Source organism: Hyalella azteca, unplaced genomic scaffold (assembly GCF_000764305.2).
Source record: "Hyalella azteca isolate HAZT.00-mixed unplaced genomic scaffold, Hazt_2.0.2 contig7618, whole genome shotgun sequence".
NCBI classification, from domain to species: Eukaryota; Metazoa; Arthropoda; class Malacostraca; order Amphipoda; family Hyalellidae; genus Hyalella; species Hyalella azteca.
The window spans coordinates 238,805-252,257 of record NW_025937739.1 but is presented as its reverse complement, the minus strand read 5'-3'; the positions used below and the strand labels follow the sequence as shown (position 1 = coordinate 252,257).

At 35.7% G+C, this 13,453-nt stretch overlaps 1 protein-coding gene across 1 annotated transcript in view; it reads right to left on the bottom strand.

Moving 5' to 3' along the window:
• The window catches only part of LOC108673015, a 37,914-nt gene extending 26,047 nt beyond the window's left edge, over window positions 1–11,867 (bottom strand). Inside the window, exon 1 of the mRNA XM_018160781.2 lies at window positions 11,470–11,867. Within this exon, the coding sequence (XP_018016270.2) occupies window positions 11,470–11,527 (58 nt within the window). The 5' untranslated portion in view covers window positions 11,528–11,867. The remainder of the gene's footprint in view (window positions 1–11,469) is intronic.
• Window positions 11,868–13,453: the final 1,586 nt, after the last annotated feature.

The following is a 13,453-nucleotide window of genomic DNA, read 5'->3' as shown; positions in this document are numbered from 1 at the left end:
GAGTACTATAAACTTATAATGTAGCAGCGCTCGGGAGCGCTCATATAGCGTGTCGCGCGATGATGAAACGCTTCTTGGGCTCGCGATTACCAATCAACTTTGCTCGCCTGTAAAAATGAACAATGCTTCTGAAGAAGCCCCAGGAGGACGATTTGGCTTTCTAAAAAAGAGGCTCGCTGGAGAGAATGCTGCATGCAGCGCCTTTAAAAAACACTTCTGGAAGCTCGTTACGAGATTGCCTCGTGCGAAGAAACCTGGCAAATACGGCTCGAGTATGTTTCTTAAAATCCACCATACGAAATTTCATGCAATGCTTCACGATAATGCGAAAGAGAAAATGTTGAACAAAATTAACCAAAAACTTCCATCGTTTTACTACCACTATGTTCTACACGATGATTTTAATCGCAATTACCGACATTGAGTTTTAAACCTTAAACTAAAAAATCAAAATAAAAAAGCTAAAGAGGATGATTGCTTTAAGTACTTGAAACTTTTGCAGCCAAATTTAAAACAATTAACTACACTACATCCTCTAGCGGCCGAATTTTAAAACAATTTTCTTCGTAGAAGAGCACACTTTATATGAAGAATTAGTTAAGCGTCGTAAAACTCGCATTTTAGAGTTGAGTGTTCGTACTAAAGGTCGCCTCGTAGAAAGAGAAAACTTGTGAACAAAAATTTACAAGTAGCTGGGAGAACTGAAGATCAAATCAACATAATTTGCAGCAAATAGAACCTGTCCAAAAGAATTAGCATTGTTCATATCTCTAAAGTTCACCTGACATATGAAGGAAACTTTCCTGAGGAAGCGAACAAGCCGGTCACAAAAAACAATTGTCTCTCCAAATATAATTGAAAAAAGACGCTCGAGGAGTCGGGAAAAGGCATTTTATTGTTGGAAAGAACTCCCGCTTCATCTGTTACAAGACGTGAGCGCAACAATGTGATTTAGAGTCCTAAACTTAATTTTTACACATATATCCCTGTTTAAGATCAGTTGCAGTGTATCTCTTCGAAAAATCATTTGCTGTGTGCCGCTGAGCCGCGTGAATAATTCTGCGGAGTATCTCAAAAATGCGTTTAAATAATGGAGCATGTCATTTTTTAGATTACACCAGCTATATTCAGTGTGGATGACCAACTGGGACAAGTTGAATATGCTTCATCATTAGCATTTTATATCTGATCAGAGCATATTTCTTCAACAGGCAAGTAGCTAAACTATCTTGTTACAAATAACAATATCTAATAGTCTAATTCGTTAAATTTAATATATTAATTCTCATTTTTTCCTGAACATTGCTTGTAAGGATGAGCTCTACTTGAAAGCTGTGTACACTTTACCATAGTTAACCCTGCTTTCTAGGAGCTTCCCTGCCGATAACGAAGCCAAGTTTGATTACTGTAGGAATTTTTACATGCGAGTTACACGCGAGTTTAGATGAAATTTTGCTCCAAAATTATTAATAACAATATTTTATTTTGAGACGAAAAACTTCACAACAAAGTCTGGATGAATATACTCCCTCAACAGCATGCAATGTGCGTCAGAAAGTAATTTTAAGCGTGTAGCCAATTAAATTGCTTTTTATTCATGGTTCTAAAGACACTCAACAAAGGTACGAAGCAAATATGTTTATCTCGTAACCTCTACAAATCTAAGCCCCTCTGTGCGGCTATAATAGCTACAAACAAAGATATGAATAATCATTTCAAATTCATTTAAACCTGTTTACCACAGTTTAGTTATATAACGTTTTGTTTGAGTTATAACGTTTTGTTGAGTTACCTGCCTATGACTACCCAACATGGCCGTTCCACAGTTGATGTCACACTCATTGATCGATCGTTTGATGGACTTAAATGAACTGTCCGTATTGTGTCACTGGAATGCATATGAAGCAGCGCTGGGCAACGCTCAGGAAGCTGCATGTTCACTGCTCAAAGATCTATTCAGCAAAATTTGAATTATTGTGTCGGGTTCATCACATCCACAGGTTAATTAAATTAAATGTCACCTGAACTTAGAAGCCTCCCCGATATCTGCTCCGCATATCTTGAATATTAGTAATATGAAACATTGTTTATAAATGATGATTATTTTGCAATTATATGAACAACAAGTTAGATTTAATCAATTAGTTACATAACATGTTGGGAAGTTTTATCGAAATTTGAAATGATTTGAAGCCGCAAACGGCATAATGCTCTAATGAAATATTTATAGAATTTTCATTTACTCACGTAATCATGTCCGGGAAATTGCGAAATTTATAAATTAGTTAAAAATTTTATTCATAAGTAATAGATTATATGCACTTACAGGTAATAATAAAATATTATTTTCGTAAAAGCGTAAATAGTTAAAGATTACTTACAGCCACACCACTAATTCAGTCGGATTTTATGAATTTAAAACATTGACATCTCGTTTTATATATTTAGTCGAATGAAAAAATTTTTGTCGATGGAAGCTGCAGTGGAACCTCCTAATCTTTTAAGCCAACTCAACAACCTCTTATATAGGGTATTTTCTTGCCCCAAATGACGTTGTTTTCTACCCGGACACGAGCTGTTGTTGTTTTCTACCCCATTATGGAACGATTCTGTTGAGGCAATTGAATTAGCAGGGATAGCGAGCCCCGAGTCCTCAGCGTCGCCGTGAGTCTCTTCAGAGCACGCTTGATAGCGATGAAACGTCTTCTTCTGATTTCATGCGTATATTTTGGTTCGAATTTTTCATAAGTAAATTATTAGTCTTCTAAATTTTAAGCACCATCTGGAGTCTCTGAATCATCAAAATTAATTCAATCATTTGGATATCATAGATTTCAACACTTGGATTCACCACGTGCCTAGTAACCTTGTATGATTTAATATTTTTTTCCAACTGGAGATGTCTTCCTCTTGTAAATTTGCCTTCAATCAGCCTTGATTTATGTTCTGTTTTATTTATTCTGTGCAAATTAAACTTTAAATATTAATGACATCATTTCAATTAGATTCCAAAGCAAAAAAAAAGTCCCGTTAGGGAAAAGAATTCAAAAGCTGGCACAAAATAAAACTAAATATTTTTAAAATGACGCGGGCGAAGTTTAGAATCCTACACTGTATCAGTCGGCACTGCATGTGGCTGTACCGGACACACAATTCCTTCAATTGCTTCTATTGCTTCTAAACGGTCTTATTACTTAACAACCTCCCGGTGTGCAGACTGTATACTTGTACAGGATGACTGTACTTGTTACCGTACCTAACAGGCATGCTGTATACAGACTGTATGCTCATACAGAACGATCTTAATTGTTTCTTTAAAAACAGCTTTTATACAGACTGTGTGCTTGCACAGAACTATCTCTAACATGTTGCTTAATCAAAGCCTCGATATACAGACTATATGCTCGTGCAGAGCGACTATACTCGTGTCTAACAAATGCGCTGTACACAGACTGTATAATAGCACAGAACTATTATACTTTTTACCCAACCGACGCAGTACATACAGACTGTACTGTACTCGCACCTCACGACCGAGCTTGATTAGAGTATGCATCCAAGTCCGACTATCAACTGTCACCAGAAGTTGTTTACAATACTACACATTCGCAACACTCCTACGTATATTTCAAGTTCCATACGAAAAACTGTGTCGAAAATCGATTAAGACCACGAGATTTGAATCGCAGAAGAAGCGAGATTAAGGAAAAACCATACAGTAAGAGTAAAGAGATGTAAGAAAAGTTTCACTGGGAAAAATTATTGATCCATATAGCTACTCTTCTCCTGAAAAGGCTCTAGACATTTTCAGTTATACAGCGTTTCCAGTCTGACGCTTGGTGGATGGTTCTTCAGGAGATGAAATCATAGGAACATTTCCGCGGCCGACAGAGAGTGACCGAGATAACTGCCCCCTGCATCACTCCCAGAACTCACCTTGTGCTGGGAAATGATTGCTCCGATGCGGGAAGAAACAGCTTCGTTCCTGAGCCACAAGATATTAATATCTGTCAATGTCTTCACGTCTTCAGACAAGACCAAACGAAAGACCGATAACAGATATTTTCCTATTATTTGTTTCCCGGGAAAGGAAACTTGTTTAATTTTGTATTCGAGTAATTTGTATTTGTTTAATTTTGTATTGTATTATTCAAAAATGTTAAAACTATATGAATGCATATGAGTACAACATAAAATGAATATTAAGATACTGTCTTCATGATGACTATAAACAAAATCCAAAATGAATCAAATTAAGAAATAGGAAATAATTTGATAATGTTATCTATACCACGTTAGGTCACGCCTGCTTTTTCACCGAACAAATATTCCCGACAAAGTTCAACTTCTGCTACGGAGAGAGCAAAGTCAGCGGAGAAGACAACCTTAATTTCCAGCGAAGGCCGGCAAACACTCAAGGTAGTCTGAGGCTCTTCGATGGTGGCGCTGGTTGACACAGTGTCAGTGAAGCACGTCTTACTTAATTGTCGGCAGCTGAAAGTGTCAATGAAACACGTCTTACTTAATTGTCGGCAGCTGAGAGTGTCAGTGAAACACGTCTTACTTAATTGTCGGCAGCTGAGAGTGTCACTGAAACACGTCTTACTTAATTGTCAGCAGCTGAGAGTGTCACTGAAACACGTCTTACTTAATTGTCAGCAGCTGAGAGTGTCACTGAAACACGTCTTACTTAATTGTCGGCAGCTGAGAGTGTCACTGAAACACGTCTTACTTAATTGTCGGTTGCTGAGAGTGTCACTGAAACACGTCTTACTTAATTGTCGGTAGCTGAGAGTGTCACTGAAACACGTCTTACTTAATTGTCGTTATCTGAGAGTGTCGAGTGTCACTGAAACATTTCTTCTTGGAGTGTCGGTAATACCACATGTAAATGACATGAGCAACAAAGATTCAACTATCCAGTTTCAATTTGAAATATATCTGGTTATTAAATCTTTATACAAAGTAATTTCCAAGTAAATGCATCACTATCATATCCGCTAAGCAGTAATCTAGCAACTGCATGTAATGTGCTTCGAAACCAATAAATGTTTGAAAACAGATCAGAACCTCGCTAAGTGTAGAAAAATTAACTAATCATAACTGTGGCGGGCACACCATGCTAATATGGAAGTAATTTCATGCTTCTTAACAGCATTTTATAACATTGACAGAATTTTACATGTCCATCAATACAGGAATCATTTTATTGTGCTAGCTACCTTGTAACTCCGTCGTGTTTCCATGAAGATCAATTTTAATAGACTAATTACACAGCTCTCTGGTCCTAATTGATACATTTAATCATAAAAACGTGTAGTCGAATCTTCCAAACCGGAATCTTTTATACTCCACTGATGGTTTTTACAATGCATATCTTTTCCCAGTCCGTCGCATCTCACGGCTATCGTTCGTAACCGAGTTCGTTGATGCAAATATGATTTTATCAATGAGTTCGATACAAAAATTTCCTCTATAGTACTGTGATGGACCACTATAATTATTGCAATCACGTTGGTGAAATATTTTTAAAACATACATAAGAAAGCAAAATAACTCTCAATTACAACTAGAGCAATTGATCTAGATACAATACTAACTCTAGTGTGAAAATATTTATAGTAAAATGTGCCATTAATTTAAAAATTTATATTATTGCTATTAGCCAATTTTAAATATAAAAAATATTGAATGCGAATAAAACCTTAAGTAACAAATTTCTTACATAATAAAATTATGATGGCGTTTCCTCCAATTTGAGTAGAATATAAAAAATTTCTATGATTACACGATCTTACTTTGTGGCGATAAAAACACATGACTCGCACGTTGTTTAAAATATCATTAGAATAATTTGTATCAGATATTGCCTTTTTAAATACATTTTATAAAATTTTAAATGCCTTCTAATAACTGGGCGCAATTTTTTATACCATCGTTGTTAGAATGCTTCAAATAAAATTTCAGGTTTTTTTACGTGATCTGTCAAGAATTTTCGAAAACATTTATAAATTTACTTCAAAGTTCTCTGAATGTGCTTTTTTTAATAATGGACAATGTCACAAATTAGTTGAGAGGTTTGGATTTTAAATTATTCTTTACACAATTATATGATCGGATAATGATCGGAACTGTAGACAGAAATGACGAAATATATCCATACGTGTGCGCAAGTGAAAGAAATGTCGTTGTTCATTCCACGTCAGAAAACTACTGAAAGAAATTGCTTGAATTTCCAAGTTATATTGTAGCGAACCAGGTATTGGCCTCGTTCTAATTGGTATCCAATTCACCGTGACCATGATCGTTTCAATCATTACTGTATATCCACTGATTCGTATTTAGAAGTTCCAATTATTCTAGACCACTCCAGTGTTGAGAATTACTGTAAGTCGTAAGCATATCTTCCGGCCTGAATCGCGTCTTAAGTTGTTTTAATCTTCCACGAATCGTGCGGCCTACGGGTAGAGAACCTTAAGCGTTTAAGACGTATATATAAGATTCTTCCCGCTACAATATGCCAGTAAAGCCAATGACGTGCAGCAAGGTTCTTCCACTAAAAAAATCTCTTGTTCTGAGAGCCAAACAGGAAATTGGTCCAATTTTCTAAGAGGTTGCTTTCAGCAGCAGCTGCGATGCTTTCAAGTCAATGAAGGCACAGGTCCCATAGGACATGAAACAAAAAACCAGGACGAACAAGCGCCATAAACTAGAGTGATGTGGCCCTCTCAAATTCCAGGTCAATATGTGGGGGCTGTTTACCAACTCCGTCACTCGGCTGCGATGCTGACGACGATTAGCCTCATGAGGACTATAGCCTCCAAATTTGACGACTGTAGCCTCCAAATTTGACAACTGTAGCCTTCAAATTTTACGACTGTACAGTAGCCTCTAAATTTGACTTCTGTAGCTTTCAAATTTGACGACTGTAGCCTCCAAATTTGACGACTGTAGCTGCAAAATTGACTTCTGTAGCCTCTAAATTTGACGACTGTAGCCGCAAAATTTGACGACTGTAGCCGCAAAATTTGACGCCTGTAGCCTCCAAATATAACGACTGTAGCCGCAAAATTTGACGACTGTGGACTTTGACGACTGTAGCCGCAAAATTTCACGACTGTAGCCGCAAAATTTAACGACTGGAACCTCAAAACTTGACGACTATAGCCTCAAAATTGGATGACTGGCAACCAAATGCATGAATAGCCGTCTTCATAAATTTATTTCGAAAAAAGTTCAATCCCATTAATTATTTAAAGTTAGAGTTAGTCATTCATGCAGCAAGTGAATATATCCTTCGGAAAAGTCAACACTGATTTACAGAGCATTCTCTGCATGCTGTGATTTAATGATATAAATCTAACTGTTGAGCAGGTCTAGGTTTGTAAGAAATAGTTTGTAAATTCAGTTAAGTCCCGTACAAAACATTAAATTTATGTTATAAATCCCACAATATCCTAATGCTTTGCGTTGTTTGTGTTCGATATTAATGAACGAATCTCGAAATTCGAAAAGTATGATCAATGATTTTTTATGTAATTATTAACTACAAAGTTCATATAATTGATATTGAAAAAATGCACAGAAATTTTAGAATTTAAAATTAGCACTGACTTTGTGAGATCATTGATCACTAGTTTCACTTCTCAATCAATAATTACACATTACGTAACAATTTTCATCCAAAATAAAACTTGCAACACAGTGCCACCTAATACTTAATCCTCTTGCCCGTTATTTCTATCTTTCCTACTATGCAATAATGAGTTTTGTGAAATAACAGAGAGAATTCTCAGGCATAGCAATATAGCTAAGCTCCAATGACCATTGAGAGACCATTTTAGTTCATCGCTACTGCAGAGAAAAAATAGGAAGTGCCAGTCAGTTCTGGCAGTAACTCCAACGTGTGTCGAGTTAACGTTCGCGAACACTCGCCTCGTTTGGGAATTGCCAGCAATCGGACCCTCTGGTAGTTTTAATAAATTGAAGCTTCTACACTGAGGCTTCAGAGGATTACTGAGGTAAATCTCCCATCAGCCTCGGAAAAACGGGGCTCCGCTGCTTCGACAGCAACTCTCCTGTCACAGACATGCTCCGACCAGCGGTGACAGTCGTCTTCAGGTACACCCGTGGATTTATTTTTACTGAATTGTTCGATGGAAACTTTAGAAACCTCATGAGTAAAATGGGCATGTGTTCGTAATCTTCACATAATTATTTTCCGTAACATTATATTGCGTAACAAATTATACAACGTTTCAAGTAACCTGGAATCACTCACTACCAGCTCCGTTATCGACGAGTTTTTAAATTCCACGAGATTTTCAAGTTTGAAATTTCTCGTGATATTACCGAAATATTGAAAAGCATACAGCGGTTTAATTTTCTAGTTGAGTTAAGCTTCTGCCCTCATATTACCGTTTGACTTCAATTATTCGGGTTCTTACACGAAAAGGGTCTGAATCAATTGCTTTCCGCGAAAATTACTAATTTTCAACTTGAACTTCATTTATTTTATTGAAGCGCCGGTTTACGTGCTATAATTTCTATCAACATATAGATATTGAATTTGCATTTTCAAACATTTTACTTGCATACTCAAATGAAAAATTATGCATTTAAAGAGGCTTTGGTTTTAAGAAGAACGTGATATAATTACAATTTTATTTATTTGTTTCGAGGATAGTGTTTGCTTATGAATATTTTCACTCTACGCGAGCCTTGTTTGGTTTGCTTACAGCCTAGGCGCCGCCATGCAGCTCCTAAAGCCGTGCTCTGTCACGCCAAGTTTTGCAATAAACCTACGACATCTGCATACCAAATTTAATAAACTTTTATCGTTAGGGACACAACTGCAACATAAATTTTAATGGCGCTTATTACTGCAGTCTAATTGAGAAAATGTTGACAAGATAGCAGCTCTGCATTGATGCTTAACATTAATTGAGAATTTGAGAAGTAACTCTTCGAGATTGAAATATATAAGCTTGATATTGGGAGTAACTTGTCATCTTTTTTGTTACAAAGCGTGAGATAATTTTAAAACATAATTGCTGTCATTCTAACTATCACAAAGTTTAGAGAAAATTATTCTATTCGTTATTATTAGCAGAGGAAAAAGACATCCTTGTATATAATACATATTTGTAGCTTGCCAGTCATATTGTGAGACGCACTATAGCCGCAGAGCATCAAACAAGCGAGTGCTTATCTTGTGCTTTTTTTTTAAATAAACGACAAAAAATACATTGTAGAAACATATAAGGATAAAACATAGTACATACCAAGTGCTTCCATTATCAGAACACCAATGAAATATATTAGTTTGATCTCTGGTCATGATATGAAAAGCTTGCGCCGCCACCAAACTAATCAATTAGTGCAGACGCATAAGAAAAACCAAGTTTAGGACAGAGTTTAGTACACTGGATACCAAATTTACTAATACATTCAAACGGCGACTGCAAAAAAAGTTGTACCAATGTTTAATGCCCGATTGAAGCTGATAAATTCTAAATTTGCTGCAACAGTATTTTTTCCTTGAAGTGCAAAAATTAAGGCAATTTCTCCATATTCACATCACAAATGAGCGATTTCAAACAGAGATGATCGAGCCACTCCATCCCAGCGCGGGGCCAGATTAGAGATGGCTCTGCTGTGTCACTCAAAGCCAGCTCAGGCAGCAGATCGATCTCAGGTACCGTAACTGCCACCCTTCCTGTTGTTTGTCGACATTTTATTTATTATTTTGAGCTCCCAAGCCTTATGTGCACGATAGACATAACAGACAGGTAGACTATGAATATGAAGATAAATATGAGCGGTGACATGTCAAATTTGAGAGGGGAAAACATGTTTAATTTTTAAATTAATGCATTCACATTCATCAAAAAATTACATTGGTCGCAACCGGAATCAACCTCAAGTTATGAGCTAGCGTAAAAGTCTTGTAACAATGCACTCTGAGTTGAATCGTTCGTCACAACATTCCAGTGAGTTTGTCATAACATCTCATTAGTATTCATAGAAACCGATCAGAACGAAAGCAGTTGGTCGCTGAAAATAAATTGATCAACGACATATGCACGTTGGAATAGTTTGATATTAAGTTGCAGTGATTAAGTCTCAGCTGCAATACTATTTAATTAAGTAAACAATTTCATTATTCTTAAAACTATTCACAATCTTCGATTACTTCTAGCAGAATTCAAAATCCTCGGTAATTAATTGGAATTCATTTAGAAGAGAGTGAATTTGCAATAAATCTTGAAGCCCAAGAATTCACGTAATTTTTATCGCAATACTTGCTGCATTGCAGTTCCGTAAATACAAAAAATATAACTCAGTACTCACTGCAGTGAGTGACAGAGAGCGCATTTTCTCGTCGATGAAAACATGAAGTCACAGACGGACAGACGGACGGACGGACATGGCGAGCACAATAGTGCATTTTTTCCATAAATGAGAAAATGCGCTAAAAATTGTCATCAATAAGTTAAATTTTTTATATTCAAACAAATGACTCATTTTACTCGGTTGAATAATAATTCCAAATAATTCTAGGTTTATCAAAGTGACCTCGGGACCGACGTTGCAGTGGCATTTGAATGTCCTATACATTGGATAGCTTTCTTTGTTTGTTTCCATCCCCTTCACTTCCATTGAAATAAATATAAGGAGGCACTTCAGTTGATTCTCCAATCACTGCGACTAAGGCGGTGGCAGAGAATTGCATGCTAACTGAAAATCGTGTTTGAGCTGCAAGACCAGACTTGATTTCTACCACCATTCAATATCAGCTTAACAAAATTAATATCTTTTAGTTATAAATACGCACGACCATAATTTGTTTTATATTTTGCAGTTGGAGAAAAGCCTGTGTTTAATTATTCAGTACTAATTGCTAAAATTATACCTTTATCCCTTTAAAATACTGTGAAATTAGAATTGTTGTTCTTGGCGCGATTTCTCATAATTGGTTCTTCATAACTCGACCCATCTTAATTCTTATTCTCAACCAGACCCCTCATAATTAATCTCTGTAACGTTATAGTTCGTATTCATGACATGTTTCCTTACGATTCTTTTCCCTAACGATACTACTCCTAAATCTTGTTCTTGACGTGACTCCTTATCGTTTGTGTTCTGAACATGATTCCTCATAATTTTTTTCCTTAAATGTGACCCCTCAGTAATGTCCCTGTAGAAAGTGACGAGTTCTCACTCCTCAGCTTCTCATCTTCTAAAGATTTACTCCAGAAATTATCGCAAACTTATGATGTTCGTTAGGGATTTTTTATCACGGGTGAATAAATTATGCTAACGACGAATTTCATATTTTTCAAAAGAAAACGTGACTAAAAAACCATATTAAACTCACAAAATCTCATTCAAGGTGTAGACCATAACTATCCTTACAAGTCGCTGTTGAAACAGCGACTATATAAAAATTATTATTCGCTAACTCACCTTTTAGGATTTGTAAGCAGAATGTGACAGCAAAGAGAAGCGCTGCTGGACGCCGCATGCTGCGATGCCAGGTGTAAGGTTCGGGAGAAATATTTAGGTTGCGATTATTGAGAAACGCGTCTGTGTTTTTACAGGCATGAATGCTTTAAAATATGTTCCCGCTTCTCTTTCAGTTCAAAAGGTCCAGGCATATATCAACACCATTAATTAACCATGAACCGGTATCTTGTAGCGATAAGAACGCATGCTTGAATTCCGCCTCGAAGCATTTATTCGAATAGAATCAAATTTATAGACATTCTACAAAATCCTATTCTGGAAAGAATGGATGAGTTACTTTCAGAAAATTATCTATCGTGCACTTTTAGAAGTCAACAATCCTAATGTGATCCGCATCTGAAAAAACTTCCCATAGAGTATAATTCTATTTAAATTCATATATCGATCACATGATTTAAGCTGTAAAAATTTTCAATTCCCTAAAAAATAATTTGACGAAGACTCTAAATTCTGTCAGTTTTTATTTCGAATTATAACCCTGCAAGCCGACTTTCACCAAATGATATTTTATTGCAGTTTCATTGAACACAAGGAAGGATTATATAGAGAGAAAAACAGTGTTTTTTGAGCGAATGCTTCATGTCATCAAATTGAACATTCGAAGCCATTCGATTAAAGCAAATATCTTGCCCTAGTGATTAAAACGCTCTAAACTTCCCTGAGAAGAATATTGGGCGTCTTATTGGTGGCCACATAAAAATTATAAACGTGTGGCCAGTAATCCGTTGATGATTTGCACTTGAGTACAATCCTTGTGGGACCTCGACAAGTGTCTTCAGAAGTGGGTCGGCGCAGTACGATATACATTCCTCTTATTATTCAGTTCAAGCGGATAACCGATTACCCATTTTGACATGAGGATACTTCATATTTATTTGTTTAAAAGCAATAGTTTCAAGCTCTGTTATTTTTTGAAAATTGTTTTCCATTTAGTAGGAATTATCTATAATTTGTTGTCACTGTTAATGGTTGTCGGTGTGAGTCTAGAAAAAAAAAATAAAAATTATGAACCAATAAATATTTTCCAGTTTTCAATACATCAAAGCGAAAAATTTAAATATGGAGAAATTATTTGTCTGATATTAATTCATGTTCGAAATATGTGGTTTGCCGCTTGTATAACAAAGGCTTTTATTATAGAAATAGGTAGTTAAATTATGAAATAGTTAAAAAAAATGCATGCAATATTCTTAATGAATATAAACTGGATCATCCAGTAACAGTAAATTTTGTTCATTTGGTGCTTACTAATTAAATAAATGCTCATCACTCAAAATTTTAATTGAAAAATGAAACAAATTCTTTTAATCATATTAGAACAAAATACTAGGCATTATACTGATGGATTTTTGCCTTTAAAACATCGAAGCAAATATATTAACAGCTATTTCTTTCAACAAAGGCACTTTTAGGGGGTTCTAGAAGAAGAAAATCTTTGCAAGACACCAAGTTTTGATGAATTATAATTATACAAGGAATAAGCTAAAAAATTATAAATACATGTGAAAATTAATGGCCACGCGTTTCATGACTACAAATTTTATGGTCACGCTATTCATCTATAAAATAACATTTGCGCTAATTCAGTCTAAAAAGTCAGTTCCTCAATTCAACTCTCACTCATGAGATTCCGCTCCTAATGATTGTGAACAGATGTTTCCAGCATATAGTCTTGTACTTGAGATGAGAAAACCTTCGCTCATCGTTACAAATATTTTCCGTCTTGAAAACATGGTTATACTAACTCTTCATATCACATGCTCCATGGTTTCCTTTATCGCAATTAATAATATTCGTTAATTATTAAACAGAATATTCACAGCCCATCAACACTTCAAAAATATTTTCTAATTTAAAATAGACTATTTTTTTCTCAGCATCATTCGGTTGCAAAAATTACGATAGGATTTCAAAGAATTGATTA